The 25,143-nt window shown below is 47.5% G+C and overlaps 1 protein-coding gene across 1 annotated transcript in view; it reads left to right on the forward strand.

The window, feature by feature from the left end:
- Positions 1-25,143, forward strand: part of LOC115100985 (acetyl-CoA carboxylase 2-like) — a 982,255-nt gene that overhangs the window by 352,292 nt on the left and 604,820 nt on the right. The window contains 3 exon segments of the mRNA XM_029620121.1: positions 4,002-4,090; positions 4,306-4,430; positions 24,757-24,870. Coding sequence (XP_029475981.1) covers positions 4,002-4,090; positions 4,306-4,430; positions 24,757-24,870 — 328 coding nt within the window.

Consider the following 25,143-nt stretch of genomic DNA (forward strand, 5'->3'; position numbering starts at 1 on the left):
GGGAAGGTGAGGGAGGTGACAGAGGGAGGTGACAGAGGGAGGGAGGAGACAGGGAGAGAGGGAGGTGAGAGAGAGGGAGCTAAGGGAGGTGAGGGGGGGGGTGAGAGGGAGTGGGAAGGAAACGGACCGAGCCCGTTGTTACGGGCTTAACAGCTAGTCTATTAGATAAATGAGGCTTGACTGACGTGCCGCAAATGCGCAGTAGAGAGCAGCTCTACTGCGCATGTGCGGACGAACACGTCGGTCAGAGCAGAGCCTCAGCTCTTTGAAAACATGGCGGTAGCGGCGGCGAGGAGCAGTAGCAGCAGCGCGCGCGAGGGAGGGAGGGACCTCCCCCAGAGATCTTCCGTTTGTGCCATCCGAAGGGGTTGTGAATGAGCTGAGAGAGAGTGGGGATGGAGGGGGGAGTGATGGGGGAGGGAGGAGAGAGGGAGGGGGGGAGTGACTGAGGGGGGAGAGGGGAGGTAGTGACTGAAGGGAGGGAGTGACTGAGGGGAGGGAGGAGGAGAGAGGGGGGGAAGGTGGGAGGGAGAATAGAGGGGGAGGGGGAAGGAAATGGACCGAAAATTTTTTTTAATGTAGCCCGTTGTTACGGGCTTAACGGCTATTATATATATATGTTATGCAGAGCATTGTTCCTTACAGAATTCTTTCTAATTGTTCAGTTGTTCAACTGTTTTGTTCTTGTTACTTGCTTGATCTCTAGGGAGTTTTTTATCTGCTTTGAAAGTACTTTATTCTGAAGGGAGCAGGGGAGGTTATATCCTATTATGGGATGCCTTTTCAGTTCTAGTCTGTCTCCATATGCTGAGCAGGATGCACAACCCAGGGTCTGGACTGATCCGTGGTACTACAGGAACGAAAATTAGCAGGTAAGAACCAATTTTCCTTTATTGTTCCCACCCTCTTCCCTCCATCAAGCGACTTTTCTCCTCCCCCACCCTTCTGTTAACCATGTATCTCCTCTACTACCTCCTCTCCCTATCCTGTTCAGCCACTGTGTGCCCACCAATCTCCTCCCTGCTATCCTTCCCCACTGCTGTTGGCCTCATGTGCCTATATACTATATCTGAGCAAAACAAGAAAAGCACACCAAAGTACCATGTGGTTCCCACTTAGTAGAGTAGTTCAGTTGGCAACGGCAAGGGAGACTACTGGCAGTAGGAGCCATGCTGTGGTAGGGAGGGCATGTTTGGGGAGGGAGCACATGAGCATGGTGGCTGCTGCAAATAGGGGGAGAAGAAGGAGAAAAGTAGCAGCTGAGCGGAGGAGAGAATTTGGAGAGAGGGTGGATAAGCCATGTAGTAGGCCGTGGTTGCAGGGGATGAGTGTTGGAGTATTGACTGCAAACTCGAGAGGGATTAAAAAGAGACAACTTGCAGCAGTTCTGCAACAGAAAAGACTATGTGATAATTCCCACAGAATTATAACAAACTGGTGGCTCTGAGTTATAAGCCTGATGCAAATAACAAGATTATTCAACCAGAAAATAGATCTGATGTATCCATGTAAACCCTAGGGATGACTGCCCCTGGAAACACTGTATAGCTGTTTAGAAAATATTCATTTATAATCAGAAAACGCAGTGGGGTATTGGAAAGAGCTGCACAAATTAAGGATAATGTGTGGCAAAGCGAGCAAGCCCAACCTCGAGTCTTATTACACATGATTAGCTGAAACAAGTGTGTGCAAGTAATATCTGCCTTACCATTGGCTAAAACCTCATGAGACTTGCAAATGATTATTGCCCTTGTTTCTATCGATATTTACATAGGTCTTGTGAGTCTGGGTTTCTTGTTGCCCGTTTAGAAAAAGTTGACTGTGGCTATACGGCACTTATGTAGGGTTTTTCTCTTATGGTACATTTATACAGTACTTGGAGCCAGAGCAGAAAGGAAGTGCATTCCGCTAATACAAACGAGAACCAAATGACAAACTCTTTACTGTGAGTCACAGATGATATTTTTGTAGACAAGAATCTAGTCCTTTTTAATGAAAGCATTGGTTTGACCATTTACTTACATAATCCATATTAAACAACTGGTCCATTTTGTAAGACTCCTAGCTGCATGGAAAGACATTTATAAGTTCTGCCTGCATAAAATATCCCTCACTAAAAGATGCAAAATTACAAAATACTATGCTCCCGAGAAAACCCAGTACAGATGAAGTTCTGTATTTCCTAGATGCTCAAACTACTTGCTTATAACATTTTGTTTTTCCTCCTTTCTTAGCTTTCATTGTTTAGTACTCTTCTGCTCTATGGTTTAATTTAAAATATTCTGTAACAGCAGTGATGACATTTTCACAAATGTTATGCATAATCTGGAATTCAGTTTGCAAAGACGTTCATTTAGCAGGAAATGTTTTAAGTGTCTCATATTAACTAATAAATTCCATGCCTGATTAGGTTAGAAGCCTTTATCCTCAGAATTTCTAATAAAGCTTCTATTAAAGGCTAGAATGCCTGAAAGGAGGATTATCTTAGAATGTTTCACAGAATGAGCACTTGAGGCATACGACAGAAGGCTGCTTTTTTTAATGCAGTTGGCCACATGAAATTCGTGCACTGATGTTGATTACTGCAGTGCAGTAACATCAGAAGCCAGGTTTCCACTTCTGTATTATAATTTCCACTGAGAACTAATTAAACCCACTTTCCAAATGTGTGTGCATGTGTGTCTGCTCATGTACATGGATCCCAAAATAAAAATCCCCTGCCAGAATCTTGTTGGATCTCCTGAGATGTCATGAAAATTTGGTATGGATAGGACTCTACACGTAAGTTATTTAGGATGAATGAAGATGCACAAATAGCATACACAATATACCATGATCTCATATGCCATCTTTCCTTCAGAAAGTAGGCTGAAAAGGAGGACTGAATTTAAAACGAATGCTGTTTCCAACATCACAGCCTTCTGTAGTAGGTGATAGATTTATTTATTTAGATGTTTATTTACAATCATACTCTTACCTGGTACCATATTATGACTTTTTTTGTTTTTAATGTGATGTGGACATCTGTCCACTGGAACCTATATTGAGACCACAAACTCTCACCTTAAGCTATCAAACAGCTTTTGAGATGGTAATGACTTCTGGGCACCACCAACCTGAACCGATGACACAGAGCAGAGCTGGACTTAACATTTTGGGTGTCCATAGGCACCATGAGGTGGTGGTGGGTGCTGCCCTCTTCCTCCTCCTCCTCTCCCACCCCACCTCCAAGATGCAGGATGGGGGGTCCACTCCCATCCCACCCTCTCAAACTCATAAAGTAGGGGGGAAGGGGGGAGAGGAGCGCAAGGAACCTCAGATTGCCCTGTTCAGATACTCCCCTCTCCAGTCCTCGCCCTCATCTCCCAGTCACTTGTTACCTAAAACAGCAGTGGCCCAATCTGGCAGCAAAAGCAAGAATTTTAAAAAAGAAATTCAGCATGGGTCCTCTAACTGCCATCTTGTGCACTCAAGGCCCTGTGGCACTCACTGCCCCCCTATTCTCTCACACTTCTTTTACTATGGAAACCCATTTGAGAGATGGGGCTGCTATAGGGCCTTGAGCACACTGAAGGGGTGGCTGGAGGCCCCCATGCAGAATTTTTTTTTTTTTTAAAGTTGCTTTTGCTACAAGATCAGGACATCATCGCTTTAGGTAAAGAGCAGTTGGGAGGCAGGCCAGTATAGAAACATCGCAAGAGCGGCAAACTCTGAAGCCTATCAGAATTTGGCCCTGAAGGCAGTTGCCTAAATCCAGGCCTAACCCTGAGTCGAAAGGCTCTTTTGCAGTAAAAGTTTTGTTGTGTTCTATAGTGACTAGGATTGCCATGTATGCAATGTTAATTTCTCCCAGTTTTCTCCTTGCCAAAGGTAATGAGGAACAATTTAAAGCACATGATCAATTGATTTTTAAGAACTCAGTGGGTCACTTTAGAAGGAGTATAGTTCATGAAATACTTGGGGATTAGAAAAAGTAAAATGTTCTTTTCTCCTTCCTCCAGGTATCGGAGTGGAATTCGGGGATATAGGAAATCAGTGGTTCTGGATTTATTAAGAAGATATCTACAAGTGGAAACACAGTTTCAACAAGGTAAGAGATATCAGTAGAATAATGCATGGTTTCTGCTTAAGTCAGCTCCATGAATTTGACACAGGGTTGCAGAAGCCATATCAATAGTATTGGAGGCAGCTAGCGTTGAGTTCTGGAATTGATATGCTTGTGATAGTGTTCTGCATTTGCGAAGAATGTTTTTAAAGCTTCAGTGAAAAATGAACTCTGTCTTTTGTGGTTTATTCTCTTATCAGCTCACTATGATAAATGTGTGATAAACTTGCGCGAGCAGTATAAACCAGATATGACACCAGTGCTGGAGTGCATCTTCTCACATGCTCAGGTGGCAAAGAAGAATGTTCTGGTAACCATGCTAATTGTAAGTAACGATGACCAATGTTTGCGATATATGCTATAGATTGGGGGAAGCCTGTGGGAGTGATGAGAAAAATGAAGCCCATTCAAAAATGTATGTGATAACAACTGTATTAACAAGGGGAGGGCTGTGAATTGATCATACACAGAAGAGTTTCTCTTCCGCCAGCCAGACCAGTCCAGGTGCATGGATAATGCCTCTCAACCAGCAGATGGTTGACTTTAGCCAGCCAGTATTCTCTGTCTCCAGCAGATGGCAGGCAAACATTCCATGCTGTGAACTGAGGTATGGTGTAAGGGAAGTGGACCCTTGTGCTGTGGTGTGGTTGATGCAGCCTAGTAAGCGAATCTACTAGGCCTATGCCAACAGTTGGTGAATGTTCCATGACTGGGAATAGGCTTCACCTATACCAGCCCCTTTCCCCACAAGTTGAGCCTTTGGGTTCTGGGGCCGGCAGGGCTTAGGCGAGAGTCCTTTAGGGTGTGCAAGAGAGGAGAGTCCAGAGCTAAGCCAAGGACCAGGCAGGCAGCAGTCAAATATTTACCAAGGCCAAGCCAGAGGTTGACGGGTAGCAAGCAGAGTATAGACTACGTTCAGAGCTGAGGTCAGTGGTAGGCGCAAGCAGAAGAGAGGTCAGGGTCCGTAGCAGAAGTCAGTGGCAGGTAGCAAACAGAAGAGATCCAGGTCTGTAGCAGAAGTCAATATCAGATAAGCAAGCAAAGAAAGGCAGGCCTGTAAGAGGGCTGGGCTGGAAGGACTTGGACGAGGCAGGGCAGGGTGGAATAGGCAAGGCAGGCTGGAGGAAGGTAAGGCTAGACTGAAAGCAGGATCAGGAATGCAGAATGCAACACACACTGCAGAATACATGAAGACTGATTGCTGAGGTACTGGCTTGGAGCATGGGCCAGGATTAAGTACCCAGCTGGCACTGATGTCATCAGCATGCTCCCAAGCCACTTTCCCATAGCGGGACCTTTAAGTGTGGGACAAGCACGCACGCACACCTAAGACACTCCTATGGCGGGACTGGTGGTGGTGGTGCAGGGAAAGCGGTGGTGTGCAACCAACTCAGTGCCATTTGGGGTGAGTGGGGGTGGTTGCACATCAGACCCGCGACTGGCCAAATGTAATAGTACTCCCCTCTTAAGCCCCCTCCTTAGGCCTCCAGGCTTAGGCTTATAGGGAAAGCATCTAAGGAACTCCTTTATAATTTGAGGGGCTTGGAAGTTAGAAGCAGGTTCCCACGAGTTCTCCTCTGGACCAAAGCCTTTCCACAAAATGAGATAGTCAAGGTCATTTCAACATTTCCTGGAATCTAGGATTTCTTGGACCTCATTCTATATCTGTTGTGGACACTGCTTTATTGGGGCTAGAGGGATCACTGGAAGGCCAAGAGAGTAACAATGGTTCCCTGTACGTACCCCGGATCAGTCCAGATTGTGGGTTATTCCTCCCTTTCAGCAGATGGAGACAGAGAAAAACTTGAAGAGCACCCCTCATAACTTGGACCGCCACCTGCATCTCTTCAGTGTTTCTCTGTCTCCAGCAGATGGAGGTGGCAATCCCTGCAGGCTTGACCTTCTGGGTGTTTAAGTAAATCTCTTAAAAAAAAAAAAAAAAAAAAAAAGAAAAGGAGCAAACCAGATCAAGCAACTTCATTTAATCCTCCCAGGGGGTTGGCAGGTCGTGCTTGGACTATTCCAGGGGTCGGGAACCCATGGCTCGCGAGCCAGATATGGCTCTTTTGAGGGCTGCATCTGGCTCGCGGACAAGTGTCGCCACACTTCGCGGTTCCCCGCTGACCCAGCTGCTCCCCGGTCCTCCGCCGCCCGGGCTTAAAATGCTGTCAGCCCGGGCGGAACGCGGCAGGACAGCTGGAGTCAGCGGCACCGGCGTGCTCTCTTCTCCTCTCCCCCCCCCCCCCCCCCCCCCCCCGCGGCCCGGAAGAGGAAGTGGTGAGCATCGGGTGCCTGCGCGGAAGAAGAGGCCACGCTAATGTCCGACGGGAAGAAGACTGCAGCGCGGCTCGGAGGAAAATGAAGAGTTTCAACCGCGACCGATGGGACTCCGCCTTCGCCTCCGCCAGGGCTGAAAATGAAGGAGGTTAGCGTTGGGAGGAGGCTGCTGCTGCCGCGAGTTCCCGGGGTGGGGGTGGGGGAGAGAGATAGTGAATGAGCGAGCAAGCATGTGTTTTTGAGATCCTGTGTGTGTGAGTGAGAGATTGCATGTATGTGAAGGATTGAGAGCCTGTGTATGTGAAACAGAGTATGTCTGTGATTGAGAGCCTGCCTGTGTGAGAGAGAGAGAGCATGAATGTACGTTTACCATTGGGAACCTGTATGTGTAAGTTTGTGTGAAAGAGTGTGTGTGTATGATTGAGATCCTTTGTGTGTGAGAGAGATCATGTGTATGTATGATTAAGAGCCTGTGTGTCTGTGTCTGACAGCTAGTTTTAGGTGAGGGAGCATGTGAGTATGTGATTGAGAGCCTGTGTTTCAATGAGAGAAAGAGAGGACATGTTTGTAAGCATGTGAATGAGAGTCTGTGTGTGAGAGAAAAAGACAGCATGTATTTATGTGATTGAAAGCCTGTGTGTGTAAGCGTGAAAAGATAGCATGTGTGTAAATGTGTAATTAAGAGCCTATATGAGAGAGAAAAAACATGGGTATATGTGAGTACTGAGAGCATGTGTGTATAGGTGTGTCATTGAGAGCCAGTGTGAGAGAGAGCGCTGGTATGTGACAGAGAGGAGAAAGTTCCAAGCAAACCATCCCTCCTCCTGCTAATTCAAAATAATCTCAGGACACCTGGATATCAAACGTTCCCAGGTATGCAGAGCAAAAAAAATTTTGTATCCTTATTTTTCATTACTGGGTCTTTGTGTCTGCTATTTTGAAATATTTTGTTGGTATCTGGAAATGTTTTATATGAGTTTTTAATTATTGGATATTCCACTCATCAGCTGTTTCGAAATATGTTCTTTTTGTTAGTACAGTTTTACTGCTGATGATTTTATATTTCTTGATTTGTTTTATAAGGATGGGTGATGTTTCTTTTTTCCTTTGTTACACTGCATACAGAGACTCTGGCTTGTTGCAGTTTCCAATTCATTTTTTTCTGCATGCTTCTTGTTATGTGTTTTGGTCTCTTTATTCTTTGTTAGGTGAGGGTCAGCACATGTGATTCAGGTGAGGTTTTCTGCTGGCGTGTAGTTTCTGTGTAGGACTCTATAGCAGCCTGACTTGGTCCGTTTTCCTAATAGGAGATGTATTGGTGTCTTAAGGCCTGGTGTAATATTTTCAGAGACTTATTGTACTTTAAAAGTGTGATCTTACATAAAATGCACACATTTACTTGTATTTAGTTTTAAACATATTGTATGGCTCTCATGGAATTACATTTTAAAATATGTGGCGTTTATGGCTCTCTCAGCCAAAAAGATTCCTGACCCCTGGACTATTCCCTCTGGTAGTAGGATCCAGGAGCTGGGGTTGGTGACCCTGCGAGGCTCCTTCAGGTAAGGCGCCTGGGGTGGAGATACCAGTGATCCAGTCCCTCTCCCCCCTCTGTGCCCCCCAAGTCCTTTCTTAAAAAAAAAAAACAAGACGAAAAGGGACTCAGCAACGGGCAGGAAGCAGCCCCTTCTTACTGTTTTTCACTATGGCGGTTTCTTATCTTTTACTTACAGGCATTCTTGTTTTTGTGGCAGATCGTCTTTATTTTCGCTGCTGCCTTCCTGCTTTACTCGTGGCTCCTTTTTTAATCTTGCTTCTCACACCGAGCCCAAACCGTTGCATTGCCTGCGGGGAGTCGGCTGCTCACCTCTCCCGTGTAGGTCTTTGCTCGCGATGCCTCTCCGGAGGTGAGGGCAGCTCTGATCTGGGACCGGAGCCTCCTATTAAGAGCCACGTGGCACGAAAAAGGCCCTGCTCCTCGTGAGCCTCTGGCTGCTCCGACCCAGTTTAGGGCAGGAACGACAGCCATTTTAGACTCATTAGCTGCACGGGCCCGTGCAGTGACTGGAAGGGATTTCCCCCCCCAATTTGTCTCCTGGGCCAGCCAGTCCTGACAATACTGATGATCTGGACCAGGATTTTAGTCCACTGCCTAATCCCCTGGTGGGGGAAGGGGTCGGAGAGAATTCTTTCTCTTTGGATTTTGTGCTTTTAATGCACAAAGCCTTTTTGGCAACACAAGCACAGCAATCTGATCCTTCTTGTTTAGGGCACCCTGCGGGGCCCGCCTTAGAAGCTGCCTAAGCGCCAGGACCCCAGACCTCCCTTCGCGTTGCGGAGGTCCTCCCTTGCGGGCTCTTCTACTCCTCCTGATGGGGCACCCGTGGGCTCTTTGGACCCTCTTCTCGCCCCACCTCCTCCTTCGGGAATGGAACCTGAGGAAGAACTGGGGAAGCCGGCCCACCTTGAGGGTGATGATCCTAAGGTGGTTTGTCTCTTTCAAAGGGACGAATTGGATCCTTTAATTCCATGGGTCTTTTCAAAACTTGGGGTTGACCTCCCACAAAACGTGCTCCCCCAGGGTTCAGTGGACCCAGTTCTAGCGGGCTTGTGGGGCCCGGCAAAAACATTTCCTTTTCATCCCATTGTTCAGGAATTGATAACTAGAGAGTGGGATGTGCTTGAGGCTGGGCTCCGGGTGGGTCGGGCTATGGACAAGCTTTACCTATTACCTGAGGAAACCCTGGAGCTGTTGAAGTTTCCCAAAGTAGATGCTTCCGTGTCAGCAGTCACTAAGCGAACCACTATTCCTGTGGCTGGGGCAGCGGCCCTTAAGGATCTTCAAGACAGAAAGCTCAAAGTTCTTCTCAAGGTAATGGTAGTCGTGGCAGCGGCCCTGCGCAGAGAGGGTATTCTGGTGCACCTGTACCTGGACGACTGGCTCATTCAGGCAAAATCCCGGGAGCTCTGCGTGGAGGCTGTCCCCAAAGTCCTCAGTCTTCTCGAGTCTCTCAGATGGGTTGTCTATCAGGCCAAAAGCAAGCTACTTCCTTCTCAAAGCATGAATGTTTTGGGTGCTCGATTCGACACAAGTCAGGGGGAAGGTATTCCTCCCTCCGGAGCAGATCAACAAGGTGTTGCTCTCTGTCCATCGATTCTACCTCTACCTACTGCTTGGGACTATTTGTAGGTTCTCGGGTCCATGGCATCCAACTTGGAATTGGTTCCCTGGGCTTTTGCGCATATGAGACCATTGCAACGAGCGTTATTGGCCCACTGGGATCCGAAATTGGAGGAATTTCAGGCCCCCTTACCTCTCACCAAGTCTGCCAGGTGCAGTCTTGGTGGTGGCTGGTCCCAGAACATCTGAGCCGAGGGGTGGACCTCGAAGTTCCCCAGTGGATAGTAGTGACTACAGATGCCAGTCTCTCAGGTTGGGGAGCAGTCTGTCAGTCCCAATCGGTCCAGGACATATGGTCGGCGGAGGAAGCAAGTTGGTCCATCAATGGCTTGGAAACCAGGTCTGCTCGTCTGGCTCTCAGGCATTTTTGTCCTCTCCTTCGCAACAGAGCGGTTAGAGTCCTGTCCAATATTGCAACAACCGTAGCCTACATCAACCGTCAAGGCAGTACCAAGAGTCAAGCAGTAGCGGCAGAAATGGAGCTACTCATGGACTGGGCGGAGAAGAATCTTGCTCTTCTAGACACATTTCACATCGCAGGAACCGACAACGTGCAAGCGGATTATCTTAAGTCGACAAAGAATAGATCCGGGGGAATGGGAGTTATCTGACTGAGTGATGGACCTCAACACGCGCAGGTGGGGGGGCTTCCTCACTTAGACCTGATGGCTACGCTTCAAAATACCAAGGCTCCGCGATTCTACAGCCGCAGAAGAGAGCACGGGACGGAAGGAATCGATGCACTAGTGCTTCCCTGGCCAACTTCGGTGCTCCTGTATGTCTTCCCTCCTTGGCCTCTAGTCGGCAAGATTCTTCGCAGAATAGAGGTACATCCAGGGAGAGTGATTCTCATGGCGCCGGAGTGGCCCAGGCATCGTGGTTCGCCAACCTGGTCAATCTCGCGTTGGACGGGTCCCTCAGGCTCGGACATCTTCCACATTTGCTTCTTCAGGGACCAATATTTTTCGACCAGACAGATCACTTTTGTCTAGCAGCATGGCTTTTGAGAGGTGGCGATTAAGGAAAGAAGGATACTCTGAGGCCGTGATTACTACTCTGCTACAATCTAGGAAGAGCTCTACTTCCCTTTCCTACATCAGAGTTTGGAAGGTTTTTGAGACTTGGTGTCGAGAACAGGGTGTTTCCCCATGTTCGCCGTCGATAGCTCATATTTTGGCATTCTTGCAAAAAGACTTGGCCAAAGGTTTGTATTTCAATTCCCTATGGGTTCAAGTAGCGGTCTTAGGTTCTCTCGTAGGTAGAGGTTTTGGACAGTCTCTCTCTTCGCATCAAGATGTGGTTCGGTTTGGTACTGAAAGTTTTGTGTGACCCACCTTTTGAACTTCTTAAGAGGGCCACTTTAAAGGACCTCACCTTGAAAATAGAATTTTTGGTGGCTATCTGTTCGGCCCAGCGAATATCTGAGATCCAGGCCCTGACATGCAGAGAACCCTTCTTGCAGATTTCTAACTCGGGAGTTTCTCTTAGAACGGTTCCTTCCTTCCTACCAAAGGTGGTTTCGTCCTTCCATGTTAGTCAGTCGGTGGAGCTTCCAGCCATTTCAGACTCCTCCCCTGACTCTCCGCATGCCAAAGAGTTGAGGTGTCTCGATGTTCGAAGGACACTATTGCGTTATTTGGAGGTCACTAATCCTTTTCAGTTGTCTGATCATTTGTTCATCTTATGGAGCGGGCCTAAGAGAAGACAGAAGGTATCTAAAGCGACAATAACTAGATTTATTTATTTAATACTTTTCTATACCGACTTTCATGAATAGATTCATATCAAATCGGTTTACATAGAACAAGGGGGTTAACTGAATAAACTATTTAACAAAGAAGCAAAAGTTACATCAAACAAGGAAGCTATTTCCTCTGCGTACATTTGTCACGGTCGTCCTGTTCCTGAAGGATTGAAAGCCCACTCGCTTCGTTCCCAGGCGGCTTTGTGGGCTGAATGTCAGTTGATATCGCCACAAGAAATTTGTAGGGCAGCAACCTGGAAGATGATACATACCTTTGCTTATTATTACCGCCTGGACGTCCAGGCTCCAAACGCGGATGATTTTGGTGGTGCAGTCATTCGAGCGGGACTCTCGGGGTCCCACCTTAATTAGGGACGCTTTGGTACATCCCGCAGTCTAGACTGATCTGGGGTACGTACAGGGAAAAGAAAATTGGTTCTTACCTGATAAGTTTCATTCCTGTAGTACCACGGATCAGTCCAGACGCCCGCCCTTCGGATGAGAGTATTTCGAGAGTCCACTGCGAATCTTCTATGACGCGTTTTCATTCTGCAGAACACTATAGAAGAAGTCTACAGGTTCCATCTTATGTTTGGCAATAATTTGTTTACGTTGAAGTTCCAAGTTATTCTGTACACTGAAGAAATGCAGGTGGCGCTCCAAGTTATGAGGGGTGCTCTTCAAGTTTTTCTCTTTCTCCATCTACTGGAAGGGAGGCATAACCCACAGTCTGGACTGATCCGTGGTACCACAGGAACGAAGATTATCAGGTAAGAACCAATTTTTCATTTCAAGAGGGCAATATGGAACACTTTATGAACTTTCAACATGGGCGAAAGTTTTATTTGATAAGTACTGCTCCTATCTGTCTCAGGATGGGGAATGGTCCAACAAATCTGGGTGCAAATTTGTGCGTAGGCATCTTGAGACGTAGGTTGTGGGTGCTCAGCCACATCAGTTCTCCTGGTTTAAATTGTGGTGCCAGAGGGTACCTTGTCAGTTTGTTTTATAGCCTGGCTGGCTGCCTTGATGAGTAGTTGTGTTCTGTGCCAAAGGTCCTTGTGGTCGTAGCTCATGATGGTAGCTGCTGGGCAGGAAACACAGAGTGGCACTGGGAATGGTACCCAAAGGGAGAAGATCTTGTGGAACTCCCTACATGGTGGTTGTGACAGAACTCTGCCAATGGGAGAAGGGAAGCTCAGTCGTCTTGGTGCTTGTTAACATACATCCTTAGGAAATCTTTGAGGGTTTGCTTGACCCACTTGGTTGGCCATTACTTTGCGGATGGTATGCTGAGGTAAAGTCCAGGATTATGCCAGACTTCTTCATAGACTTTTCCAAAAGCGGGCAGTGAATTGGATACCTCGGTCAGAGAGGATATGGGAAGGAAGTCCGTGAAGACGAAAGATGTGCTGCACAAAGAGATGGGCTAACTCAGGTACAGATGACAGACCGGGAAGTGGGATCTAGTGGTGTGGCCATTAGAGAGGGGAAGGTCAGTGACAAAGTCAATAACCAGTTGGGTCCAGGGTTCCTTGGGGCTGGCAGTGGCTGTAACCGCCCCCAGGGTTATGCCTTGCACAGTTGGGGCAGAATTCCACATAATGTTTTACATCTTGTTTCACTTGTGGCCACCAATAATGGTGGATAACTAACCCCAGGCTTCTGTCAACTCAGGGTTGTCTGGCCAGGTGGGCATCATGAGCCCATTTGAGCACTTTATCCCTGAGTCGTTTAGGGACTACAGTTTTCCCAGGTGGTATGAGTATGGCAGTGGCAGTCACAATCTTCGCTGTGTGTATGATGTGGCGAGCATCCTCTGGGATGTCTTTGGTTTCAAAAGAACATGAGAGAGTATCTGCTCGCTAGTTCTTTTTTGCTGGGTGGTAATGCAGTTGAAAGTCAAAATGATTGAAGAACAATAATCACCGGGCCTGTCGGAAGTTCAGGCCTTGAGCCTGCAGTAGGCACACCAGATTCTTATGATCTGTAATATGGTTATAGTGTGTCTAGCTCCTTCCAACAGGTAGCGCCATTCTTTTAACGCCAGCCTAACTGCCAGGAATTAACATTCCCCAATAGTGTAGTTCCTTTCGGCTGGGGTGAACCTTTTGGAGAAGTATGAGCATGGAAGGAGAGTTCCGTGATTATCATGTTGAGCAAGGACAGCTTCTACCCCCATGGCAGAGGCATCTACCTCTAACACACAGGGCTTTGACAGGTCTGGATGGCATAAACAGGCTTCTTGTTTGAGTCAGTGGAAAGCATGGATGGCCTCTTCTGACCAATGCCTGGTATCAGCATTTCTCCTAGGTCAAGCAGGATGGTAGTCCTCACAGATGGGTGACATCATCAGATGGAGCCTGGCACGGAAAACGTTTGACTGTCACATTGAGCATGTCCAGCATGCCACTATCCATGCTACCTCGCGGAGTCCCTCTTCAGACTCGTTTTTTTCCGCGATGCAGTTGCCTCGTGGTTCCCGGAGCTCTCACTTTATTTTCTTCAAAATATTTTTCACATCGAAGATTTTTCCTCTGGTATCCTCCACGCCAGGGTCCCTCTCCACTATCGGTCCCTCCGGCGTCTCGGTAGGTGTTTCTCTCGTTCTTTGTGGCCAATTCCCGAGCATGTCACCTCCCAGTGACCGCTGGCCATTGACCTCTCGTCGGCTTGTTTTCATGGCGTCATCCAGTTTTCGTAAGTGCCCAGTGCCCGAGGACCATGTCTCTCACGGATCCACACAAGGTCTGTATCCTCTGCCTGGGGGCTTCCCACGACACCCGCAGGTGCCCCTACTGTGCCCAGATGGCCCCCAAGGGCCATTGTTTCCATCTGGACAAGAAGGAGCAGCTCTTTGGTGGCAAGAAGTCTGCTCTAACGACTCTGGCATCGGGGACTTTGACACAGAGGGGCCGCGGAGATCCCTCAGACTCACTGTCGCCTTCTCCGTCCCATCTGGTTCCTCCTCGTGACGAGAGGGGCTCGGGAGACCGGCCCTCTCCATCGTCAGACCGTTCCAAGGTATCCGGATTATCGGCATCCTCTGTGCTGGAGAAAGACCGGGGCAAGCACTGAGGGTGTAACACAGACACCAGCACCGACAGTCGTCGCACGGCACTGGTGCCGAGTCCGGAGGGGCACCGGCCCATGCCAAGCCCTCTCTGAAGTGACCCCATGGTGAAGAGGCCCCATCTTCTTCCAAACCTTGGAGTCCCAGGCGTTTCCCACCGAGTGTGGTGCCGAGCACCGAGTCTCCTTGGCTCCCCGCGAAGGCTCCGGTGACGCCGCCTCCTCCTCCTCTGACATCCACGTTCTCATCCCCGACTTTCAGGAGGAGTTGTACCGCAGGGTGCAGCAGGCGGTGCTCCAAGCCCTCCAGAGCCTGCGCTGTTATCACCCCTGCTGGAGCATCTCGATGTTCTGTTGGGCATCCTATTGACGCAACCAGTGCCTGGGGCTCCTTTGGTTCCCCATCAGCCACCGAGGTCCCCCTCTGGAGTGAAACCGATTCTTGGATCCTCCGAGGAGGAAGACTTGCAACCATGCCTGAAGCCCTCGAAGGTGCCTCCACTCTCTGAGCCCGTTCCCGGGTCATCGGGAGCCCAGGACCGTCTGTTCCTTCATGGCCTTCAGTGCCCCCGGCACTGTCGATGTTCTTGAGGCCCCTGGCACTGAGGTTACCGACACAGCCCTCGATACCGCTGGCCTCCTTCGCTGTCCTCACCTGGACGTTAGTGAGGAGGATGTGCCATTTGATTCCTGGAGTGATGATTCATTGGAGTCCTCTTCCGAGGACTGGCAACTTGCCTTGAGAGCCTTTTCTGCCGATGAGAGGCGTCGCTCTGCCCGAGAAGACCTCTCTTTCAAGGGCTTTATCAGGGCTATGGTGGAAGTCCTTCCTTTCCAGCTCCTCACGGAGGAGGACGCCTGCCACAAAATGCTGGAGTTTGTCCAGTTTGTGGATGTCCCAAAAGAGGTAGTAGCCATCCCAGTTCATGAAATTCTCTTGGAACTTCTATACAGGATCTTGGAACACCCGGGCTCTGTCCCCCTGGTCAACCCTGGAAGACAGGTGCTCTTTATCTGGTCCAACAGGCCCTTGGCTTTCAAAAACGCCAGCTCCCCCAACAGTCTGTGGTTGTGGAGTCTGCTCTAAAAAGGCCAAGAGATCTCGTACTCATTCCTCCGCCCCTCCGGGCTGAGAGCATAGGGCCCTGGATGCCCTTGGAAGGAGGGTTTTTCAAGGGGCAGTACTTATTGCCCATATCTCCTCCTACCAGCTGTGCATGGCTTAGTACAACAGGAACTTGTGGAAGCAAGTTTAGGAGTTGGCAGAGCACCTGCCTCAGCAGCAGGGTATCTGCTGTGGGCATTAGCGCCCGACGCATGGTCTGGCTTCGGGCCTCCGACCTTCGGCCAGAGGTCCAGGAGAAGCTGGAGGACCTGTCTTGCACCAGAGAAAATCTCTTTGGGGGCAAGGTCAGAGACACGGTTGCTCAGCTCAAGGACCACCACGAGACCTTGCAGCAGCTCTCGGCCAGCACCTCAGACCCACCATCTTCCATGCACAGGTCCCTGCGTCAAGGACCTCGCAAGTCCTTTTATGGCCAGAGGAAATACTACCCTCCGGCTTCCCGCACCAGGGCACCATGTACTACAACCAGAGGTCGGCCAGTGTTAGACCCCCAGGGAATGGGAGCTGTCAGCAGAGGCAATGGTTCACATTCATGGTAGGGTAGGGCAGCCCTTAGCTGGACTTGATGGCATCAAGAGATAACACCAAGGTGCGCTGTTTTTTCAGTCGCAGGTGAGAGATCGGATGAGAGGGTCTCGATGCTCTGGTCCTCCCATGACCAGCGGGGATACTGTTAATATATGTTCCCTCTGTAACCTGTTAAGCGCTAAATCAGTTTAAAGGCGCTGCTCTATAAACACAAAGGTACCATACCAAATTTAGTAGAATCAAATTTAAGTTTATTATTGCATATCAATAAGCAATGCTGGTACCTTCGGGAGGGACAGAGTTGCAGTTCTCTCTTTAGAGAAGTACTACTCTGTGTTTCACTGTATGTCAGTGAGTGCTGGATTTTTATAGGTAAAACATACAATAATCCCTAATAGGGAGTTATGGGAGTACCACGTATTAAGTTTCTTGTGTCAAAACAAGATAAATTAAACCTAAGTTACCCTGATCCTGATGTTCACGTCAATCTTCTATTAGTCCTTTGTCCTGTCGGGCTTTCATCCTCAGGGAGATTCTAGTTTCGCTGGTACCAATTTGTGGAAACATTAGCCTGTGAGATTCTAACCTTTTCCTTCTGCTTTTCCGTGACCCCATGATCTTCCATCATAAATTTTTGACATCTCCTGCTGCAGTCCAGATATCGCCTGTAATTTCTCCAAATCAAGGTCAGTAGGGCAGTTGAGGTTCTCATAGTCAGAACTGCAAACAGGCCAAGGCAGCAAAGGATTCTGGGTGAGCCACAGTCTCCATGTTGATTTCAAACTCAGGTACACATAACAAACCCCTGATAGAAAATATGTTTTGCCGTGTCAAGAGGCATCCAGCGAAGGTGATTCTTGTGGCTCCAGAGTGGCTACATTGGCCATGGTTTGTGGATCTGGTAAATGTCATGGTGGATGGTCCCTTAAGGCTGGGGGAACTTCAAAGGTTGCTTCATCAGGAACCAATCTTCTTGGATCAGGTGGATTGCTTATGTCTTGCGGCCTGGCTTGTGAAAGGCATTGTTTGCGAATGAAAGGGTATTCAGTAGAGGTCATTACCACTTTGCTACTTGCCAGGAGATCTTCCACTTCCTTGGCTTGTGTCAGAGTAGAGAAAATGTTTGAGGCGTGGTGTCTTGAGGAGGGAGTTGCCCCTACTTGAACTTCAGTATTTCGTATTTTGTCCTTTTTTCAAAATGGCCTAGGGAATGGCCTTGCTTCAATTCCCTTAGAGTTTAGGTGGTAGCTTGGGCTACTTTCAGGGTAAAGTGCATGAGGTATTCCTGGCTTCACATCCGGATGTGGTCCGTTTCCTTAAAGGGTGAAGCATTTGTGTCTTACAGTATGGAAAATGTTTCCCTTGTGTACTTTAATTTAGTGCTCTGTTCAAGCCATTGAGATGGACATAGCTGAAAAATCTTATCCTGAAGGTAATCTTTTTGGTAAAGATTTGTTTGGCCAGAGAATTTCGGAACTTCAGGCCTTGTCGTGTTGGTATCCCTTCCTTCCATTTACTGAGGATGTGGTGTCGTTGCTTAACGAACCATCCGTTTTACAAAAGGTGGTTTCTGATTTTCATCTTGGATGGTGGAACTCCCTGCATTTAGGGGTTCAACAGATCTGCATGCGAGGTAACTTTGGGTTGGAAGTCAGTCAAGCCTTGTTGCATTATTTCAAGGTTACCAACGGGTTCTGGAGATCTGATCACCTCTTTGTTTTTATGTAGATAAGCAGCTGAATTAGCCATGCTGTATGGGTTCGTCCTCCGTGCCACTAGGTGGCAGAGCTCTCTAAGACTAGCAAAGTCTTTTTAGCTAGGTACTCCCTCCCTCCTGTATCCTGACAAGATTACCTCAGGCTCCTCAGTCTAAATTTTTCCGCGCAACACAGTGCGTGGAGCTCTCTACTTCTCCTCACTATGCTTTAAAAAACATATATCTTTATCTAAAAAAATAAATAAATTTTAAATAACCCCTACCAAGAAGAAGAAAGAAAAAAAAAAAACAACAAAGAAAAAAGGAAGGCAGAAACCTTCCTCATCAGGTTTGCCCTCACGAGATTATTTAACATCTTGGGGCACCCCCTCCTAGCCGGCGTGCTACTTTTAATTTGTCTCTTCTTTCAACCCCCCAGTCTACCCGTGTGGGCACCGAGTAGAGATTGGGGGAGGGGCACGCTTGACTGCCGAACACTCACCGGCCGGCAGCAGGAAAGAGCGCCAAAATCCATACCACGGTGCAGGAGCATCGAAGAACGCACTGGTACGCCGACTGATTGAGGTCTGCTTCGGCGCCCCGAGGCATTGACGAGCCAGCTGCCGAGCTGAGGACATGGGCGCATACGCCAGAGAGCAAGCGCATTAGCGACTGCGCTGGAGGGCCTGACACATCAACAACTCAGCCGGACAGCCCAGTGCATCGGCGGGTGAGCCGGACGGCGCGACGCTGATGAGAAGGAGGCCTAGTGACATTGGAGACTAACCAAGAGAGGTTCATGTTACACTGAGGACCTGGGTGATGACTGTGGCAATGTATGGTCAGGGCAGTCTCATTAGATCACAAGTGTGCTTCTATACATGGCTCAAAGCATGAGCCCAGAGACTGTGCCCATCTAGTCTGCCCATCCACCCAATTTTCTTGAGATTTCTCACTGAACTACCACAAAATAGCATGTAAGGTTCCTCCTTACATAACATACATAGTATTGTCGACAGAAAGACCAATGGTCTATCCAGTCTGCCCAGCAGGCTTCCCATGGCAGCAACTGCCACTCTGTGCAGATTACCCCCATGCCAACACTAGCCGACGCGGATTCATTGCCCGGCACGCCATCGCTCCATCAACAAGAGTGCCGGACACGAGAAGCACTGGCGCGGGGGGCTGCTGAAACTGGGCGCACCGAACACCGACGCGGATGCCCGGTACGCCGAACACCGGCACGAGCACTGGCCGAGCCAGGGCATGAGCGCGAGCGCTGAATGCATGGCCGCAGTTTTCCGACACCACCTTAAACAAAAAAAAAATGATGTCAACGGCACAGCAGAACTAACCATCAATGCGCTACGTCATCCTCGCGCCGGGACTGTGTTACAACTACAATGCGCGTCCTAGCCAGCGCTAAACCCAATTCAGGGGGACTGTAGATTCAAAGCAAGTGCACCCCAACCCCCCCCCCCCCCCCCCCCCCGCCAGAGTCACACAAGACGTCGGACATGCTGGAACCCATACTTCCACTACCACCAACACGTTCGGTAGGGGTCAGTCAAGGACTAATGACAAACGCCTAAGGTTAAGCCCTACCACAGCATTAATGTGGGTGCCTATAATTCTCTTTTCACATTAGCGTTCCCTTTCCACATCACTCCCTGCTGGTTAAAGAGACGATACAGGTGGCTTTAAGTCCAAGCTCCATTTCACGCCGAAAGAGGATAAGAAGTCACTAGATGACTTCCACAAAAAAAAAAAAAAGGGATGAATTAAGCCATTCCTCGGAAAGACTCAACGCCTGCATTCCAACCATCTTGTTTGCATCGCATAGATCTTTGGATACTCTATGGACTCTGGAACGCATCTCCAACAAACTCGGCAGACACCACTTTCCTTCCTCTATACCATTCCATCGCGGAAGAATGAGGAACCTACTAGGTCCTGTCCTACGGTTTTGAAGTCTCATCTAATACTTCAGCAATGCCTTGACAGTCAAACGTATTACATGGTGATATTCTACAGCCATAAAAGACGATGTTCCAGTATTTTGGTAGACTTAACCGTATAGTCTACCAATCTTTTCTTTCTAAAATCAGTTCACTGATCCGTTTTTGAATAAGTTTAAGGAACAGGACAGCAACCTTTCTCTTTACCATCTCACCAACGTCCATCTATGTCACGACATTAAATTTCAACCTCGGCCCGATGCCGTAAAAAAAAAAGAAACTTAACCTCATCCCTATCATAAGCCTCCGTCTCGCCAAGCTACGACGCCTCGCCAACCACAGGAAATAAAATAAAGCTGCCATCATTACATCGGGCATGAAGATTGCCACTTGTCTTCCAGCCTGGAATCACATTACATCAACTTCCATTGTCATTGTCACATTACATCAACTTCCATTGTCAATTGACCCCCTGTGTAGTTTTTGTTCCTTGTAAAGGCTGTTGCCTGTGTAGCAACTGTCCTGTTTTGAGATTTCAAGTCACATGTAAACTGATACGATGTGCAAATGGCTGTCGGTATATAAAAATGTTAAAATAAATAAATAAATAAACTCAAAATTACATTTCTCACCTATCCAGGAACATGTTCTGTGTGAACTACAGTTAAAAAAAAACAAAAAAAAATTGGAAGGGGAAGCATATGCTCCCATATCCACCCACGATAGTTCCTAGTGTTCCCCTCATTTCACCAGGCAAACAGCCATTACTTCCAATACAAGGTCTTTCAATTGACCTTGCTTTTGGCCCACGGGTTTTTCAACAACTTCAAGGCAGTGGTGAAGGCGCACCCTCGTCAACAGCAGCTACAAATATTCCCTATCTCGACAGCTGCTCCTACTAGCCTTCAATCCACTATGACTTTGACGCGTATTCTTCTTGGACAATCTAGGCCTACTAATCACCTTAGAAGACTCTAGGCTAAAGTAAAAAATAAAAAATAAAATAAAAATAAAAACTTTTTTTTTTTTTTTTGCAGCTCCTGGGAGCCTACATAGCCAAGTTCCGAAACAGGACTCTTCCTACGTCACCCGAGACCTAGCTCTCCCCATACAATTTAAAACTTAGTTTCACAGTATCACAATGCCACCTCGCCAAGTCCAACCTCTAGGACGCATGTAGGTAATCACTCTGTAGTTTCTATGTATGCGCCTACATAGGCACCGCCTACAATGAGTCTCAAGCACTCACTTCTTCAACCATTATCCGCACCCTTTCCTGGCCAGCAACATAGACAAAGTCCTACAAGGGTGGCTCCTCTCATATGCCCTATCAACAGTCTCGCCTCTCCGACCCTTCAACATCATGGGCTCCTCACCACAGATGCATCACCCACAGAATAGGCAACTCATTTGAACACACAAGGTCTATGAACTTTGTGCGACCGTACACTAAGCATAAACCTTCAGAAGCTCAAGGCGGAAAACACGCCCTTCGAGTCTTCAGCGAGTTCCCACAACGGAACCTAGTCAGGACTCACATGGATAACTGAATAACAATGTTCTCTATACACCAGACAGGAAAGTCAGGAACCTCTGCTACGAGACAGTTCTGATTCTGGGATGGGCCCCCCAGGGATCCATCTCGCTGCAAGCCATTTATTTCACCGAGATGCTCAATTCCAGATGCATCAAACTCAGTAGAATTTTTCACCCCAACAAATGACTCCTGACTCCAAACATGACTCAGGAATTTTTCAGTTTAGGCTCTCCCTACAGTCAGTCTCTTTGCAACAAAGAGCACTGGGATAATAGATAACATCTACTCGATTTATCTGAGCTCATTAAACTCGCTCCAGACCCTTTTCTCATCGAGGGATCACGAAAACTACTCTAGTCGTTCCCTCTAATACAACTCATCTCTCGCAGACAAGACCAGGGCTCTATACCTGATCCTGCCCATATGGCCACGACAACCAAGATATATTTTCCCTACTACACCTATGAATCCACAACCCAATTCCCCGGGCAGACAGCCATGGCTTCTTACCCAGGAGAAGGGAATGCTACCACCTCCTCTTCACTCCTTCCTGAATCTCACAGTGTGCAGTTTGGAGGAGTCGCTTACCAGCGCTTACACATTTCTTCTGCCATTGAAGACATATACTTGTCATCAAAGACACTGCCAACTAGACTCCATTTCCAAACAAAGTGGTTACGCTACGCTTCCTGGTGTACATCAATGGGTTTCGACCCTTTTACTTGCCACCGGAATGGCTTCTCTCCTGTCTCCATCTGCTTACAGCGAGGACCTTACTGCGTCGTCACTACAAATTAATTTAAGCGCTACAACATATTCTTACATTCATCTAAACGGACAGCCTATTTCATGTCCTTCCTTAGTATCCAGATTCCAAACTGGTATTGCACCTACGTCCACCTTTGGCATAGGCCACAGGTGCTGTTGGACATTAATGTACTTCTCGACAGGCTGATGATTTCGCCTGTGCAGCTTTGAATACTTGTCACCTTTCCTACCTCCCATAGAAGGTGCTTTTTTTTTGTTTGCTTTCAATTCTGTAAGGAGCATAAGTGACTTTCAAACATTGGTTCACTACCCTCCTTTTTTTCAATTTCACCACGACAAGGTGACCTTTCACCCTCACTAGGAAATTCTGCCAATGCTTATTTCCAGTTTTTCCACATTACTAGACCGTCTCCTTTCCAACTTTTCATCCAAGACCTCATGCAAATGCCAATGAGTAAAAGTCTCGCACCTTGCATTGCAACCGTGCGCTGGCATACTACAAAAAGCACGCACTCTGTCACCCAATCGACCTTCACACCTATTTCTTTCGCTCTATCTAAACTCGCAATGGTGTCCAGTGACAAAGAACTCTATCCTCAGGGATATCCAACTCCATGCAGTTCAACCATAATACAACGTCACACACGCTATTGCAACCCTGGGGACACATTGCATGCGAGCAATAGCAACCTCGACTGCTTCTCCATCAAGTGCCTGTCATGGACATTGATGCACCAATGACATGGTCATCGCTCCACTTTCGCATCCCCACGCTGTTACATAGACAGACGGTGGATAATTCCCTTTTGGAACAGACTATCCTACAGAACGGCACAATTGACAAACAAATACAACCTTCTTAGGAACTTTCCGCCACTGTTATCGTATTGAGCAAAAAAAAAAAAATTACAATACACAGAAATAACGCACACTTCTGCTCAATACGTCAGCTGGGGACTCCCATACAGCATGGCTAATTCAGCTGCTTATCTACGTGAAAAGAGCAAGTTTACTTACCGTAAACGGTGTTTTCCATAGATAGCAGATGAATTAGCCATGCTGACTCGCCCATCTCCCCAGACAGTTCTAGCATACTTACCTTGCTTTGATACTGACTGAGGAGCCTGAGGTAATCCTGTCAGGATACAGGAGGGAGGGAGTACCTAGCCAAAAAGACTTTGCTAGTCTTAGAGAGCTCTGCCACCTAGTGGCATGGAGGACGTACCCATACAGCATGGCTAATTCATCTGCTATCTACAGAAAACACCGTTTACGGTAAGCAAACTTGCTCTTCTATTTAGTGGAGCGAAGAAAGGACGTAAGTCTTTCAAGGCTACAGTTGCATGGTGCCTGAAGGAAGCAATGGTATTCACGTGTATTTGTAAAGGTCTACCGATTCCTGAAGGGTTCTGTGTGCATTTTACTAGGGCAGAGGTGGCCTTCCGGGTGGAGTGTCAGTTGGTTTCCCTATAGGAGATCTGTCAGGTGGCAACTTGGTATTCACTACACACTTTCACCAGGCATTATCGACTGGATGTCTGGCTGCTGGAAGAGGCACAGTTTGGAGAGAGTGTGCTAGCTACGAGCCGGTGTATCTCTTTCCTGCCCGGTTTAGGGGAACTAGGGTACATCCCATGCATCTGGACTGATCTGGGTGTGAACAGGAAAGGAAAATTGGATCTTACCTGCTGATTTTTGTTCCTGGAATACCACAGATCAGTCTAGAGTCCTGCCCTCTCTGGAAAGTCCAGTCTCTCTTCTGTGTGTAAATAGAGGAGAAATTGTTTTATCTCTTGTGATTCTGGAGTTTTTGATCCCTTTTAGTGATGAACGGGCTCCAGTTTAAGGGCTTCATTTTTCCCCTGCTCAATTTGGGAAGGGGGTGAAGTTAGTTTTGACTTTGATGTCATCTTGGCTAGGGATTGTAGGTGGCACACTGTTAAGTAGCAGTGTCAGTAAAGCTTTTCTTCTCTGTTTCCATCTGCTGGTAGGGATGAAAATCCCATATGTCTGGACTAATTTGAGGTATTCCAGGAATGAAAATTAGCAGGTAAGAACCAATTTTCCTATAATTGTATGAATTTAAGTACCCTGGGAGAAGAGGCGCACACAATCAAAGAAAATGATGAGACACACATCTTCTAGACCCATTTGATCTGATCATTCTTTCCTTCTCTTACTGTTATGTCACAGACTACTGGAGCTCTGACTTTCCCTTTGATTCTCCACTACTAAGGATCCTCTTTATCTGTTCCATATTTTTTTGAATCCTAGTAATACTTTTGGCCCCACTGCTGGGAGATATTTATGCTTGCATTCATACCATCTATCTGAAGAAATTCTTCCTTTTGTCCATTCTCAAGCTAAGCAAGATGGAGCCAATACTTTCTGTGGGATATTTCCATTTCTCTTGTGTTTACCTAATGACTTTTTAAATCACAATGTCTGGTTCCTCCCTCTGAAAGATGCACTGAAATGACCACTGTGTATGGTTTTTACGCCCTCTCATTTCCCAGATTTTTATGCTTCCAGCAACTTTTTCAGCCCTATCAATTCAGTGTATAATATATAGTAATTTCATGCAGTTCTTTTCAGAGAAGTAACTGAGTGAGTCTTGGTTGAAACATTAATTTGCATTGTGTATGTTAGATACATAATGGAGAACAGAGCTAAAATAATTTCAAAGTGCTTGGAACGCAGATGTAGAATGCCTTAGAAATGTAAGAATTTGCAATGGACAGGCTGCCTTTTTTTTCTTAAAAAGGATCAACTGTGTGGCCGTGACCCCACCCTGACTGATGAGCTGATGGCGATTCTGAATGAACTAACGCAGCTGAGCAAAACAGAGAATGCTAAAGTTGCACTGAGGGCAAGACAGGTAAGATTCTTATATAACTTCTGTGTCATTAAAGGTGGCATCCGCACTTTGGTAGCTTCTTGTCCTGTGTATGGGACTGAATTGTGCTACAGGTCTCATGCACAAGATATTAATACAGAGAGACAGTCATTGTCTATGGAGTAATGTAAATATGTGAGTGTTTCCTGTACATACCCAGAACAGTCCAGACTCCTGGGGTTTTGCATCTCTGCCAGCAGAAGGAGACGGACAAAGTTTCACTGACACTGTATTTAACCTAGTGTGCCACCTGCA

This window comes from Rhinatrema bivittatum, chromosome 11, assembly GCF_901001135.1.
Source record: "Rhinatrema bivittatum chromosome 11, aRhiBiv1.1, whole genome shotgun sequence".
NCBI lineage: Eukaryota > Metazoa > Chordata > Amphibia > Gymnophiona > Rhinatrematidae > Rhinatrema > Rhinatrema bivittatum.